Source organism: Pseudoliparis swirei, chromosome 5 (genome assembly GCF_029220125.1).
Source record: "Pseudoliparis swirei isolate HS2019 ecotype Mariana Trench chromosome 5, NWPU_hadal_v1, whole genome shotgun sequence".
Taxonomy (NCBI): Eukaryota; Metazoa; Chordata; class Actinopteri; order Perciformes; family Liparidae; genus Pseudoliparis; species Pseudoliparis swirei.
Genome location: NC_079392.1, coordinates 22,585,666 through 22,602,094, shown reverse-complemented (window position 1 = coordinate 22,602,094; position 16,429 = coordinate 22,585,666). Strand labels below are relative to the sequence as shown.

Sequence of the window (16,429 nt, the reverse complement as noted above, 5' to 3'; positions counted from 1 at the left end):
GAAAGACGGCCAGTCAGCAGTTTGTCCACAGATCCAGGATCTCAACAGCTTCAGGAACCCATTTGGTCCTTTTTAGGGATCTTTAATTATTAAAACCTGCACGATCGACCCAATTAACTAGCATCTCTGTAGCCACGGCAACACCTTTGAGTTCCCCGATGAGGGGTGGTGGGCAAAGCGATGATGAGAAGGCCCATGTTTTGCTAAACTAACGATTCCTTTGAACACAGCGGTGTGTCGAGTCCAGAGGGATGGAGGCCGAACTCTGGAGTAAACACCGGCGGCCTCCTGTCCACAACTGTTCAAACGCTCCGAGGATCGCTGAAGAGGGAGGAGGGAGGAGGGAGAAGGAGCAGGAGGAGGAGCTCTTTTGAAGCTCGGTGCCCGTCTTTCTCTCTATCCCGCTTATTTTTCCATCTTTTCCGTCACCCTTCATCTCAACCTTCTAACTTTGTCGTTTCTGCCGCTCCAAAAGAAAAGAAAAAAAAGCTCTTTAGCCCCGTCAGCTCTCCTCCTCCTCCTCCTCTCACTAATGTACTGAAGATGCAGATTTCATTTTAGTGATGGGTAATCATTGGCTTCCTCTAAGTCTTTTAATGTTGTGCGTGTGCGTGTGTGTGTGCGCGTGCGCGCAACACTGGGAGCAGTCAGACGGGCTCTGTCAATGATGGCGTATGGCGTGTGTGTGGCATGGAGGCTCTCTGTAACGTAATGTGTGTGTGTGTGTGTGAGACTGGCGGTGACGTGTCAGCTGTCCTGGTGGGTGTGAGCGCTTCGCTCTCCTCTTTTTCTAATGAAGTGCTCGCCGGGCTCATCACTCGCTTATTAATCGGCTGCCGTCTCTCGGTCGCTGTAACTGAAAAACACGGTTGACACTTTTGTTCCCCACATATTTTTTGGAGTACTTTGATATGCACGTCACGGTCACACGGTCGCCTGATTCCTTTTTTTTACATCCGGTTGAATCACTTTGCACAGTCGTCTGTGATGTTGATGGTGTTGTCGACCTTTTGTACCGCAAGGTCAAACTATTTCATTTGCTCCTCCGTGGTCTCGGGAAGAGAATCATTTAAAGGAAATATTTAAATTTCACCAATGCAAATATATCTATATTTCTTCTTTTGTCATTTTATTGATTCATTTTGGGGTGCACATTATGGTTGAACCGCTCATGGTTGCTAACGGCAACCTGACAACCCGTGCTGGAGAGCCCTGATTAAGTGTGTTTTACTCTCACCCTCATGACGATAAGAGGGAGCCGTTTGGTTAAAGGACACTTCAACTCTCATCACTTTTGGAAATACATGTTGAGATTATTACAGACGACCGTTTCAGTGGTTTTCTTAGTGACGTGAACGCTGCAGCGAGCAATATTTTATTATTTAAACAATGGATCACTTTGCTATCTTTAAGCTCATTGTTGTTGTTTTTCTGGCTTGCACCTTTTTTTGGGGGGGTTCATTCTTAACCGCCTCATCTCCAGCCACAGCAAGCAGCTATTCGAAGCCAAGCAAGCTGTGATCAACCCACGGCGCCGCACAGCAGCCACACGGCGTTAGAGACTAGCTGCTGAATATAATGAAGCGTTTAGCAGCTAATGACTCAGATATTTCCCTCGGGAGTCGATGAAGATCCAAACGGAGCTGCGAGGAGAGAGCGAGTACTGCCGTTCCAAGTGATGCTGGGCGTCTAAATAATCTACAGGGCTCGTACGGTCATGGGAAACCTGGAAAAGTCAGCGCTTTTTTAAAATTTGTTATTTCCAGGCCTGGAAAAGTCCTTGAAAAAAAGTTTGGAAATGCGTTATATTCATATTCATAAAAATACAAAATAATTTCAGGCTTTTGTTTATTTTATATTGAAACAAATTTAATCTCTTTTTAACAGTTTTCAAGCGTAATGAAACAGTTGTGTTTTTATTTATTTTTCTTTCTTCTTGCGGTGGGAATGATTCCTTATTATGTAAATCCATGTATTAATCAACAAAGAATCATCAATGGCGTTCAATAATGCAACACCCTAATCTAATGTGAATATAATGAAAATGCTAATTCATTAGCTCCAAATCAGGTCGCCTTGTTATTCACCCACTCCACATGTAACGTCCGGGTCTTTGTTTAGCCCGGAAATACATAATCTAAATCATCTCGCTCATGTAAATGCTCACTTCACTCCCCCCCCCCCCCCCCCCCCCCACCCAATTTGTATTTCATGACTCAACCCACGTTTGTGGCTCCGAACACCAGGTGTGAAATTAACACGTCTGTGAAGCGGAAAGAGGAATGTGTTTCCTGGCTCGGAGGTCTCCGGGACCTTTTTTTCTCTTTCTTTCTCTAAATAAATAAAGTGTGGAATTTTATCGCACACCCTGCATCTGAAGTGCCCTCTTTTTGGAAAAAAAAACGGGGCGGGGGGGGTGCAGATCTCAAAAGTGTTTCACTACATTGTGCAAAAAAACAAAAAAAACGGCCGCAGTGTTGCTCAATTTTTCCTGATGTTTTGTCTCCGCCCCCTTTTTTCCAGGTGAGAGTGAGATGAGGAGAGGCTTCACAGCGTGAGGCCATGGGCTGCACCTCGGCCAAGCAGGTGTCGGCCGTGCCCAACGAGGAGGAGGGACGCGGCAAGGCCTACAGCAACGGAGACCTCTTCACTGGTTAGTACACACACACACACACACACACACACACACACACACACACACACAGACGCACAGAGGGAGATGTCAATAAAAGCTTCAAAGCTCCGTTTCACTCGGTTAATTGCTCGGCGTCGCCCCGGTTGCCCTCGCAATGAGTTCTCCATTTCAGGCAACAACTGTCAACACTGCGGTTTTATTGGCGCTATCTATGTCGTTAATAGGAGGGGAGGGGGAGTCGGTCAGCGGCGTTAGCCCGTGTGCTCGCGCTGCCGCTTTCTGGACGATCTGAATGTTTTTTTTGTCATCTTTGGAACCGGAGAGGACGAGGAAAGTAAAAAGGAGGAGGGAGGCGGGAGAGTTTCCATTAAGGGTGAATCGATGCGCGCGGCGGCCATGGCTGCCCTCCAGGTTTATCGTACGGCCGTGGTTTGGTAATCTCCTTCAAAAACACTTTTTTGTTTTTCGTTTGTTGAAATCAGTTTGTGCATCCCGACAGCGATCAATAAAAACAAAAAACACTGAGAAAAAGAAAAAAGATCCGGTATCTGTGGCCGTCGTCGCAGGACCGTCATGAGATGATGGCGTTCGGTTTCCTCTGACAAGGAATCCCCCCCCAAAAAGGTGATCATCGATTTAATTGGAGAAATAAATTTCATCTGTGAGGAATATGATCGTCAGTGGCGGCTCTAATAATAGCTGGCAGGCTGTTACGCAATGAGGGGCGGAGATGAAAGTGAGAGCGAGAGAGACAGAGAGAGAGAGATGATGGGTTGGCGAGGGGATTAACAGCGATTAAGAATTAGGAGCAACACTCTGGTGGCGGATGACGATTCGCAGGAGGTCCCCTCTGTCCGTCATCCCCCTTTCTCTCCCTTCTCCTCATCCTCTCTTCTGTCTCTCTCTCTCTCCCTCTGTCCTCTCTCCTCGGCGCGTTCCCCTCATCCGCCTCCCCCCCTCCTGTGATCTCGCCGCTCTCTTGTTTCCCCTCCTCGTCTCTTTGAGGAGCAACAGATTGAGGCGGGAGATGGGAGGAGTGGAGCGCTTTTTTCTCCTTGAGAAAGGAAGGGAGCATGACTTGTGTTGACGCTGCTGCTCTTCTCTTTTTCTCTCTCTCTCTCTCTCTCTCTCTGAAACCTTCTCTCTCGGTCAGATCGCCTCTCCCCTTCCCTGCTCAAGGCCTCGCTCTTCCCTTCCTCCTTCTCTCCGTCTCTCTCTATTTTGGGTTCTCTGCACACCCTCTTCCTCCTCCCTCTCTTCCTGCCTTCATCCTCCCCCGCTTCTTCTCTCCCCGGCTCTTTTCCTCTCTTCCTCTGGCACAGCATCGGGTCAGAGCCTTCTGTCCTTTCACCTCCTCTTTCCTCCCGTCCTATCCCCTAGTGTCACTGTCACTTAGTGAGGGGGGCCTCGGTGTGTGTGTGTGTGTGTGACGCAATAGAAGTGACCTGGATAGTGTGGATTATCCCAGGCCCAATGACACCCTTTCTTCACGCCCCCTTTTTCTTCATCCAGTCTTATCTCTTGTTTCTTCTTCACTTTTCCAATCCCCCCCCTCCTCCTCTTCCTCTGCAGTAGTTCAGTCTCTTGACGGCGTCGTCACTCTTTCCCACTGAACTCGCTGCCCTGTCCAACCCCCGGCAGACCTGCTCCACCGCGTCCGGTGGACTCGTCATGATCGAGGCAGAAAAGATGTGTCGGTTTTGGTCGGTCAGCTGCCTACACACACACACACACACACACACACACACACACAGGCACGCACACACAGACAAATCTACCTCCTGTACACCGCGTGTCAGCAGGTGTCCATCAGTTTGTGTTCATGCATGTTTTCATGTTGCATATCGACGTATTAAGTGAGGTGAGCCGTCAGCTCACTCACACTGATCCGCCTCCAACACATTGTCTGCCAGTCAGTCTGTCCCCATGTGTGTATTTGTGTGTGTGTGTGTGTGTCCCAGATATTCTGATTGCCCGGTCTGTCAGACTCCGGCCACTACCCCCCCCCCCCCCCCCTCCATCTCTCGCACAATAACCGGAAAAGGCTGAGCTCCGTGACACGAGACATGAGGAGAGATTAGATCAGAGCGCAGATTTGCGCACGTGCGACTGCGTGTGCGTTTGCGATTGTGTGAAAGTGGCGCTCACGGCGTGGACGCGCAGCGTGGCGGCGTGCAGATTTAAAGAGCTAGTGTTGTTTTTGAGGCGGTGGAGCAGCTGAGTGCCCCCCCCATCCCCCCCTGTCCCCCAGAAAGGATTGTGACTGGCTGACAGTCACACTTCAGTCCAAAACCGCTGCGAAAAGAAGCAATTGTGTGTGTGTGTTTTGAGTAAAATGAGATGTCTCTGATATTGTTTTATGAGTGCCTCAAAGAAATTCAATCACACTGAGCTTTCTTCATCAAACCGCTAAGTGACCCTGTAAATATCACCACATCTCTCCGAGAGAGCAGCTACATCCTTAAATGATTTGTTGTTGTTGTTGTGTTGACACATTTCAGAGAATTGTCTCCTCTTGCTGAGCACAAAGCCCGACGCACAACAAGTGCACTTCCTTTGAAAGGCGAAGGAGCGTCGAGGGGCCCCGCCCCTCATTGTCATGAGGCTGCTCGGCCGCCCCACTGGAGATTTCCACTGTATTTTTTTTTTTTTTAACGGTGGTTGTATTGGGGAAAACTTCCGGGTGTGTGATTGTGGAGCAGAGCGTTCGCGGAAAGGAAGATTCAAATTAACGCTTGTTGAATAATAGGTCAGATGGCTGCACGTAGGTACCGGAGAGAGAGATTTTTCATTCCCTCACTTGACTGGATATACATAGAATATGAAGTCCATATACTCTCTTTGTAATGCAGTGTATTGGATTAATTGGTGACGTGTGTTCCCTGAACGCCTCACGGGTCTGTGGCTTGTTGAGGGTTCCTCATGTGATCAGATTGTCTAGCAGGATGGCTCTCTGTCCGTTTAAGGCTTTTAAAGTTCCAGCAAGCCCCAAACATTTGCACTGTCCAATTTTTCTTCCGGCATTAGATTTGACTGATTCCACAAATGGCGATTATTTTCGGTTCCCTCAGATTTTGCTTTCAATTCTTCCCAGCACGAACTGAAATCCAGAGGCATTTCAAGATAAATTGGGGGCACTTTTTGAAACTTGTGAAATGACATTTAACCGTTGTTCAAAAATAATACATATACTTATTTAGGCGTACATTATATGAGCAATTGTCATAAAAATGGCAAAAATAAGACTATCAGGCAGTAGTCGACAGATTCAAAATGTTAGATTGTTGGAAAAAGAAAAAAAGAAAAATAATTAATCAGACAATCATATTAAATTGTATTCTTATTTCTTTGTGGTTATTCATTATTACATTTTTTAAACAACTATTAACAATTATAACTTATATCTTTATTTTTTTATAAATCAAAATTATATTTATTGATTTTTTTGTGTTCCTACCAAGTACAGGAAGTACAGATAGGACACACTCAACAAAGAAAAGGCGATTAAATTATCAGACTTATTTGATAAAATCATGGGGGCATTTTTTTCCCCTCCTACTGATATCAGGGGCAACATTATAATTCTTCGGGGCAGTTTTGCCCTCGTGTATTTCCAACGCTGGCCTGATGCATCTCCCCGTCTACATAGAACTGCTGTCCGCTGATTTCAGCATCACTGGGCTAACGACAACGTTCACGGAGCCGTATCCTCCTTCATACAGGAAACATAACGTCTAATATTTAACATTATGGGGCTAGAAAAAGGAATCTGCCGCTGAAAGATATTGTGACAGATGGAGCCAGAATATATCATCTTGATCATTTATTTAGTTGTGTAGCAAATTCAATTTCGGGTGTTTTTCTATTCGCTTACAAATCAGAACGGCTTGTTGGAAACATTCTGCACGAGCTTCCCGTCTTTTTATTCCCGCCAATAAAAGCTGTGGCATTATTATGCACCGCATTTCCTCCTAAATTGATTCCCCCAGCGTGTGTGTTCGCGTGTGTGGTGTGTGTGTGTGTGTGTTCGTGACTAGACTCTGTGCTCAGGTGTAAATGTCATGGCTGGCCTGGAGGGAGGACGCACAGCGGGAAGGACGGAGTGACATCACCACAGGACAGCCAGGGCTGTTAGAGCGCGCACACACACACACACACACACACGCACACACGCTGTCTCTTCCTCTCCAATATTGCTATTTAAATGAGTCACACCCATGCAAAACACTGATGATTGTCTGTCCCCCCCCCCCCCCACACAGCCCCTTCCCTCCGTCCCAAAGCCAGCCGGGATGGCATCGGCGTGAGGAAACACCCTTGTCGTCTCTTGTGACGATGACTGCCGCACACACACACACACACAAACACACACTCTATACTCACACAGCATGACCTTCTTCTTCTTTGTGGGAGCTGTGATGAGGACGATGATGAGATGATGATCTGATCTTTGATCTGTGTGATTGAGCCCGCCCCCAAATGACAAAAAATGAAATTTTTTCTGTCGATTCGCTGCTTGAAAAACGTCCGTCTGGATTTGTTGGCGTGGCCCGGAGCGGATGTTACCCGTTCCTCTGCTCTATCACGATCACCGGTAATTACAGCGAATTAATTAAATGAGATCGCTCCTGTAGAGAGTGTGTGTGTGTGTGTGTGTGTGTGTGTGTGTGTGTGTGTGTGTGTGTATCCTGTGTAGTGTTGTAACACCATTGTGTGTGTGTGTCAGCGTGTTCAGACAGGAGCTGACATGTTTACATTCCTGTTGCAAACAGAACAGCAGAAAAGTAGTCGGCGTTTCTCATCCCTTCATCCCTCTTCCTCCTCCTCCTCTGTCTCCCTTCTTCTTTCTCTTTCTCTCCCTTTTGAAATTATTTCTCGTCAGCAGCGTTTATCTGACGAACGCAGGGCGCGGTGACGCACACGTCTGATGTCGAAACGCGGCCGATCGTGCACACAGGTGATACTGGCGCTGTGGTGGGGGGGGGAAGAGTGTGAGAAAAAGACAAGGACAAACAGAAAGAGAAGCGAGGGAGGGTAAAAGTGTGTGTGTGTGTCATATCATGTTACATCACTGTCGGGTTCATCGTCGGGTCAGGCAAAATATTGATATGACGTCGTGATATGAGAATAGATTCTGGATATCGTGATATGGCTCAAGTGTCGTCTTTTGTAAAAGCACCGATGTTCAATCCCTCAATATTACAAAATGTTTTGTTGAAACGGATTCAAATATTTGATTTTAATGTAACTTTATTGTCTGGTATAAAGTCTGTTTTGGGTATTCAAACTCATTTTTTGTGCTTTTTATACTCAAACAAAAAGCCTCTTGTCCCTATTTTATATATAATACATGAACTGATAAGGATATGCATACAATTATTCATTCTGATTATAGAGTAAACTAGAGTCCACATTACGGCATGTATGAAGCGAATAGTGAATGAGGCTGTGATATTGACTATGGTGTCAGTTGAGAATGAAAAATAATTTCCTCATCATTTATCTCTTTCTCCTAAAATTCAAGACGACGTCTTAGAAATTGCTCGATATCTGTGACCAGCAGTCCAGAAGATTTTCACTTCGCAAACGTGGAAGAGAAATTCTCTCCGAACTCCAAAGCTGCACCGAGGGAATGTTTGGTATTCTTGTTGTTGCGTTGGGGCGATCCACCGATCGTCCGAATGGAAATGTTGACATGCAAACGTGGCGGTTCACTGCACTGCAAACTGCAACAAGGGATGCAAATCTAACTGAAATGTCTCTCGAGGAGCGATGTCCTCATGCGTGTTCAAACACACCGCTCTGCTCGTGTGTTCGGCTCACGCCGCTGTGACGGCCCGACTCCTGTGTCGTCCTGAGGAAGAGCTGAGCTCGTCTAAACTGTCCATGCAGCCGAGAATCTGTCGGCCTGATCTTGAATCCCCTCCAGCTCTCTCCTCCTCATCTGTGTCTCTTCTCCCTCCTCGTCTCCTCTGTCCTCTCTCCTCCATCACGCGGACGCGTCGTCCCTCTCGCCCTCTCCTCTTTTGCTGCAGCTTAAAAAGGAAAGGAGGTGACTAGAGGAAAGGAGATGACTAGTTTCCTCCCGCTCGAAAAAAAAACCTCCGCTGTCACGTCCACTTTCGAAAAACACTGCGTCCGGTCGCAGTTATCGGATTACCGTCGACAAATTGCCACTAAAATCAATGGCGGCGGCGGCGATGTTGGAGTAATGCGGTGAGGCCGACGTGGCGCAGGTTGAATTCGCTTTAGCCTTTCAAATCACATCCACCGGGATGATTGAGAGAAATGTGGTCAGTGTTTGTCCTCTGCGAGATGTCCGATGAATACATGTTGTTGTTGTCCCTCTCTCTCTCTCTCGCTCTCTCCCTCTCTCCCTCCTTTAATCATGCCTCCTCCTCTCCTCAGACGAATACAAGATGAAGGGAGTGGAGGAGGTGAAGTACATGAGAGGGGATGAAAACCGGGTGAACGCACGCAACCAGGAGAACCTGGTGAGAGACGCACACACAAGCAGACACACACACACACACACACACACACACCAGCCTGTCCACTGACAGCCCGTCATCCTCACACAGACTCCAGACCTTTTACCTGACAAGTTTATCAACGCGAGGCAAACAAGCTTGTGTTTGAGTCTGAAGGCAGACCCCCCCCCCCCCCAGCCTGCACATGCACACACATTGTCTCCCGCGCGTGTGGAAAACCCCACAAAGAGGCGCCTCCCACGCAGGTAGAGACACCCTGCTGGCGTGTGTGGAATGCAGGGGGTGATCGCTCGTTTGGTTTGACCCCAAAACGGTGGAAAGAATCGTTAAATCGTCATTCAACAAGTCTTTTTATTTTTATTTGGTGCTAATAACTTGCTAAATTCCACTATCCGATGCACATTTAACCTCCAATTTGTAAAGCAAACGGTTTACACCCTCATCAACACGCTCGCCGAGTGAGTGTTGATGACTCGTCGAGGGACGTGAGATCCCGTCCGCTCAGCCGGTCGACCGGTCGGCCCGGCGTCCCGCCGAGCGGCGACGCGAAAAGCGACGCCAATGATCAGAAAAACAACAAACACGTTGCTCACATTTCTCACAAGTTTAAAAAAAAATACTTATAAAACTTGTTCTGTGCACACAGAAGCCATCCACGAGAATCGAGAGAATCCGTCCACCCGACATCCGAAGCTGCTGATCAATAATTCACATGTATTCAAAACGATGACTCTAAAAGCTGCAATTTTATCTTGGATTAAATAAACTCAACGGGTTTAACTCTCGGATGAAGGTCGGTCCACCAAACGAGTTCCCCAGAGTGTGTGTGTGTGTGTGTGTGTGTGTGTGTGTGTGTGTGTGTGTGAATTCCTTCCACCTCCTTTAATGACTCGTGGTAGAAAGCACGTACTGGTCTAACCACATGTTGTGGCTTTACTGGAGGTTACCTGGCTGTGTGAAACAGTGGTTTGGGTCTCCCATAACTCCCATAACTCCTCTAAATAACATGTCATACCTCCCAGTTAGAAACAAGACAACGAGCCATTTAAAACAATTCATGCAGTTCATAAAATGGGATAACACAACTCACGTCTTTATCCTTTTGGGAATGTACAACAAATTGGCTTACAACTGCACTTCTATAAATAAAACGAAGAACATAAAACATCTATAAAAGTAACAGTTTTTTTTGTTTTGTTCACAGTTTATTTTTACATCATGCTCCAGATGAAACTGCCAAAGACTCTTTAACAACGTTTACTGGAGTTGATATGAGAAAATAACTGTGTATTTGCTTTTGTAAGAGTTATTTAGTGTCTTATTTTTTAGATATATATTTATTTTGATTTTACAAATTAACAAGAGAGGACTTTAAGGACACAATACAAAGGGAAGGGAGAAAGACAAGTGTAAAGAACAACAACAAAATGATTAAAAAAACAAACAAATAATTAGAAAAACACACTTGTTTTTTGATTGTTTAAAAGATTACGCACACAAAAGGTTAATGTCAAGTTTCTCTCACACATTTGTTAAATCCATATCGGTGTGCCCGACAGGTGTGACTTTATCAAGATGCTGATTAGACGGCGTGATTATCACACAGGTGGGCCTCGGGCTGGTCACTACAGCTGGGAATTAAATGTTCATGTCCCGACCCGAAGCCGTCGTGCAATGCATCTCAATGCACCGCCCCGTGTTGCAAGGACCCGGGGGACACTTTGTGGGCGCTGAAGACATCCTGGTTCCTGCTCGACCTGCACGTCCACGTGACCCTTCAGCCCAGCGAGCGTGTTTGGGATGCGGCGGATAAATCGGCGACGTCAGACAATTTAAAGAGATGTGTGTGGCGCCACATAAAGCATCGGGTGGTCATGCCAGTTACTGACTAATACTTCAGTTTGTGTGACCAGTAAAAAAATAAATAGAATTCTAGAGCACGCAGCTGTGTAATAACACTAATAACACTGTAATAACCCTGTCAGGGGTACAGATTCTCTGAAGTGTTCGCTTTGAGAGAAATACGTCTAATCAGCATCTTGATAAAGTCACACCTGTCTTTTTGTGTGCAAAGAAAAAGTCTCCCATCAACTCGGATGAAATGGGCGTAAACATTTCTGCCGCTAATTTCTATTACTGCAGCTCAGAAAGCGTAACGGGCTGCAACCACAAGGAGAAGCGCCTCCCAGCCTCTTAAGGTTGAAACCTGTTGGGTAGCCTCCGGTTCGGCCTCGGCATGTGGTTCCACCAGTATTGGTTGTCTTCCACAAGAAGCGCGTCACGGTGTGTTGTTGGGGTGACGACTGGAGCAGGAAACTGTCCACACAGCTCAGAAATACACGGGAGGGCGCCTCGTGGGAGGTGACCGACCTTCACCCGTTTTTATTACACCTGCATGCATTATATCTGCACCCGATGGCCAACGGCTGCCAGCTGGGGACATAATTTAGTGTGTGTGTGTGTGTGTGTCTCTTTCAGGAGAAGAGTAATGTGCAGTGCAGGGGCAAACAGCAGAAAGAGGTATCTTCAGCAAACATCAAGTCTAAGTAAGTGGCCGCCACTGTGTCCGTTTGCTGGAATAAAAGTGAATAATGTTTCAAAAGACAGCTCTGGACCACCAACATGTTTAAAGGGACAGTTCACCCAAATAATAAATAAAAAAACCTCATACTTTGTCTTTTAGCTCTCGCAGTAGCCAAAGCGAAATGTTCAACTTGAATGAAAAGTAAGACCTCGTTGTCGTCATAGTGTGTTGTAGTTTTGGCTGAACTGACCCTTTAAGATGCAACTTACAATCTGTACGTGCATATAACGATGTGTGAAGTAAAGGATATACAGCGTCTGGTTTATATAGTGTGTGTGTGTGTGTGTGTGTGTGTGTGTGTGTGTGTGTGTGTGTGTGTGTGTGTGTGTGTGTGTGTGTGTGTGTGTGTGTGTGTGTGTGTGTGTGTGTGTGTGTGTGTGTGTGTGTGTGTGTGTGTGTGTGTGTGTGTGTGTGTGTGTGTGTGTGTGTGTGTGTGTGTGTGTGTGTGTTGGTTGTTGGTGGCTGCACAGTATTTAGTTTTTAGCCTTCGGATGAGAGACCGGGTTAACTTTAGAAAATAATTGTTTAAATTCCTCCACAGCCTTTTACACTGTGTGTGTGTGTGTGTGGGGGGGGGGGTGTAATGGAAAATTCTCATGATGTATTTGTTGCCTCCCGTCTCCTCGCCTCCAACTTTCTCTCTCTCTCCCTCTATATCTCTCTCTCTCTCAGCATTCACACGTCAGAGAGCCAGCAGGAATTTTTCAGGCTGCTGGATGAGAAGATTGAGAAGGTGAGAGAGAGAGCGAGCGCGTGTGTGTGAGTTTAGAGAGGGGTGCATGGACTGGGTCTCCTAACAGCTGGGTCTTAACATTTAAAGAGACAGGCTGCACTACAACAACATCCATTAGTCCACATTGTCACTCTGCTTACGAGCTCAACACTCTGTGTGAGGGGGAGGAGGAGGAGGAGGAGGAGGGCTGCTCTTCGTCTGCCACTTCATCTCCCCGGTTGTGTCTGAGTGAACACGAGTAATGGCTGGATTCAGCTCTGGGCTCATGCGTTACATTTTTTTAAATGAAATAAGTCTGTTTTCTGCAGTGGGAATGAGGTTTGTGTGGAAATACAGGTAACGGTACTGTATATAATCTGGTTATTATCAGGAATATAAACGTAAAGCTGCTCTATTCAATATTTTAGTTTTAAATGTGGATTAAATGGTTACATAATGTCAAGTAGGTTTTCCCATAGAAATGAAAACGCAAAGAATTATTGCACGGCGCGTGTTTTAGATTCTTCCAGCTAATCGTTTTGGGATTCTGCACGGCGTCTGGCCAGACGGTCAAAGATGGCGACCACTGGGGAGCATTGCGGAGCACTCAGCTTAAATTTATTTTGTTCACGAGTTGGAGGAGAACAAAAGGAAAGGGGATACTGGGCGTCCCAGAAATATTAGCCAGAAACGCTCAAAATGCTAATGTCCCACTTTACTTGATGTGTGCTGTTCCGAGCGATTTATTTTAATCATCCATCTGGCGGTCGTTTTTATTCTTTGGTCTTCGACGTACAAGAAAATAACGAAGAAACAAACACAACCCCCTAAAGCCCAAAGATGACGTCTTCAAAATAGTTCATTCTGGCCACCAAAAAGAGAAAATCCCCTCTATCGCACAAGACGATGTAAAGCATCACTTTCTGGCCAGTGAGTTTCAGTTGTTTAGTATTCTGCGGCCGCTTGTGTTTTAAAGCCTAATTTAAATGGAGACGGCGAGCCGAGTTACCGAAGACGAGCTGTCAGGCCGGCTCCGGAGAGGAAGGTTGAGTTAGCTCTTCATTATGACGGGAGCAATAAAGCAGCGTAACTGCCCACTTGTCGGCGCCTTAACCGCCTCATCCGGCGTCTTCTATGCCGGATACGGGTTTGTTTGGATGTGACCGGGGGGGGGGAGGGGCTGTCATGCATTCAGACAGGAGTCATTTAAAGTCTGTTATCGCCGAGCAGAGTCAACCACAGCGAGTTAAAATAGGACGTTATGCACATCTCATGTTCTCCCCCAATCTCTGTTTTTGCAGGGACAAGACTACTGTTCAGAGGAGGAGGAGGAGGAGGAGGAAGATGGGACATAGCACAAAGGCCAGCGAGATTCATCCTCACAGAGAGCCTCACAACGTGTGTGTGTGTGTGTGTAAATGCGGATGTGTGTGTGTATGTGTGCCTGAGAGAGAGTGAGAGGGACACGGTATATGTTGGTATGCGTGTGTTTTTGGACGTATGGCAAAGATAGTATTTTAATCGAAAGAGTGGTGGAGAGAGAAAGAGAAAGAGAGAAAAATGGGATGAAGAGCACTTTCTTCAGAGACTCCTGAGCGCACAGATGGAGGTGGCGGAGCGATGAAGAGGCGGACAGGTGAAAGGAGGGAGAGGTGGCGGAGGACGTGACGGAGCAGGAGCCCGTCGGCTCAAACTGAGGGACTTCACCCGGCGGCTCCTCGTCCCTCCATCCGTCCCTCCGTGTATCCGGCTGCACCGCCCCGTGTTTTTTTCCCCCCGATCCTGGATATTTCCCCCATGCAAGTGGGCAAAGGAACTCCTAAACGTGGAGCTCCCACGACGGAGGCGTGTCCTCGGTGTGTGTGTGTGTGTGTTGGGGACGAGACACGAGACCAAAAGGAGGCCCTCGGGGTCGGCAGAGGTGTTGCGCAACACCAGCAGGGTCCGCACTGAACTTCTCGGCCTGCCTACCTACAGCCGGGCCGACTGGGCCGACTGGGACTGAGTATGGGTGAGGAGGCGGGCGAGGAAAGAGAGCGACAAATGTGTGATATTTTAATAAGAGAGATTAGGGAGCGAGCCGGTGATTTAGAAACTAAAGACTCCCCTGCCTTCTGAAGTCGAGGACATTTTTTATTTTTATTTTTGTTGTGTTTCGCAGCTACATGTTCAGTTACCCCCCCCCCCCTCCTTTTTTCTGATGTTATTTTTCTTCAGTTTGTTTTACTCTTGGCTTCCTTTGTAGTGCATCATCATCATCATCACCAATTCCATTATCATCCTCCTCACCACAGCAGGCAGGCTGAAGCTGTGTTAATTCAGATCATCTGTCTCAACCCAATCCATCCTCCTTCATATAATAATAATAATACTGCACATCCAAGCCCCCCCCCCGCACACACACGCATACAGTCTTATTTTGTACATATCGTAGCACACTCTCATTCCAACAAACCTCAGCATGTACATATAAACCATACAAACACACTAACACACACACACATTGTATCCCTTTTCATTTCACCAGCAGTCATGTGCATCATAAAGCTCTGTTTCTGCTTTGATTCAGTGCACACACACACGCACATACACACACACATACACACACACAAGCAGAAAACAGGGCTAAGCTCAAGGGGAGGATGCGTCGTTTCCCTGTAGACACAGATCACTTTTTCTCTTTACTTATTTTGTTTCGTCTTTACCGGATACTTCCTGTTCTATTATTTTGGATACTTTTTTTTCTATTAAAAATAAAAACGAAGAAGATCTTATTTTGTGTGGCATCTTTGTGTGTGTGTGTGTGTGTGTGTGTGTGTGTGTGTGTGTGTGTGTGTGTGTGTGTGTGTGTGTGTGTGTGTGTGTGTGTGTGTGTGTGTGTGTGTGTGTGTGTGTGTGTGTGTGTGTTTTTTGCGTGCGCGTGTGTCGCGTGCGTACTTGTGTGTCACAGAAAGCTGAGTAACGGAGCGCCGTCATGCCGGCAGTGCATCCTGTGGTCACGCCGCCTCAAGCTAAGCAGACGAGGCAGATTCTCTCACAGCACAGACTGAGCGATGCCGCCTGCTGGCACGATATCGGTACTGCAGTCTGGGAGGTTACGTGTTCATGAAATACGAAATGTAACATTAAATGTATCTGCCAAGGGCATTTTAGTATTTATTAGATCTTTTTCTTCCCAGGTTGAACTTTAAAACATAACATATACTTTTTTTTTTTATGAACTAATCCATCAAAAATGTCAATTAATAAATGGAACTTATGATAGGATGAAAGTAAACGGCTTTACGCACATTTACTATATTTTTATATGCAACATTATTCCACCGTTGAATAATGCTGTTCAGCTGAAATGAGTCATTTAAAATTTCAATAATTATACAAATATATCATAAAAATATAACAAATTAAGATTTTTTTTGATTAACAATAGATCAAATTACAAAATGTAATGTAAAGGAGAAGAACTTTACCACCAGAATGTGCAGGTCCCTTCAGCTCTACAGACTTGTTCCCATTGTTTTGTTTTTTCTGGCCTACAAATGTAGTGTTTTGCTTCACTCCCTCAGCTCTCATCAGCAGAGTTTCTGGCCGCTTCATTGAAAAGCTCTGATAATCCCATAATACACTACCTGCCGAGCATTTAGCATCTTGCTCCATATCTTGGGATGGTGGCGACCAAAACGGAGCTAAAACTGCACTAAGATGTGTCAGGTGCACACAATCACGTCTTCCAATGAATAGTAATGTAGCTTTGTATCTATTGGTTGTATACATATTGGGTGTTTGCCAACATATTTTCGAAATTAGCTTTTTAAAGTCACTGTTTCCTTTCCGCTAGAGGTTTAAAATATTCAATTCAAACTGAGCACATAAATTGTGTTGACTTTTTGTGTTGCAGTTTATTATTTGATGGCTCCCTGTTATGGGAGTGTATATGCAGGGAAGTCAACGATAAGAAACCATAAAACAGCTTCCTCAGTGAGTTTGATATCTAGTTAACATTTCAT

The 16,429-nt window shown here is 46.1% G+C and overlaps 1 protein-coding gene across 2 annotated transcripts in view; it reads left to right on the top strand.

The window, feature by feature from the left end:
• Positions 1 to 15,196, top strand: part of zgc:92140 (uncharacterized protein LOC447854 homolog) — a 29,953-nt gene extending 14,757 nt beyond the window's left edge. For both annotated transcript variants that reach the window (XM_056414356.1, XM_056414354.1), the window contains 5 exons: positions 2,524 to 2,653; positions 9,044 to 9,129; positions 11,605 to 11,672; positions 12,383 to 12,443; positions 13,724 to 15,196. In XM_056414356.1, the coding sequence (XP_056270331.1) occupies positions 2,563 to 2,653; positions 9,044 to 9,129; positions 11,605 to 11,672; positions 12,383 to 12,443; positions 13,724 to 13,777 (360 nt within the window). In that variant the 5' untranslated portion in view covers positions 2,524 to 2,562 and the 3' untranslated portion in view covers positions 13,778 to 15,196. The remainder of the gene's footprint in view (positions 1 to 2,523; positions 2,654 to 9,043; positions 9,130 to 11,604; positions 11,673 to 12,382; positions 12,444 to 13,723) is intronic.
• Positions 15,197 to 16,429: the final 1,233 nt, after the last annotated feature.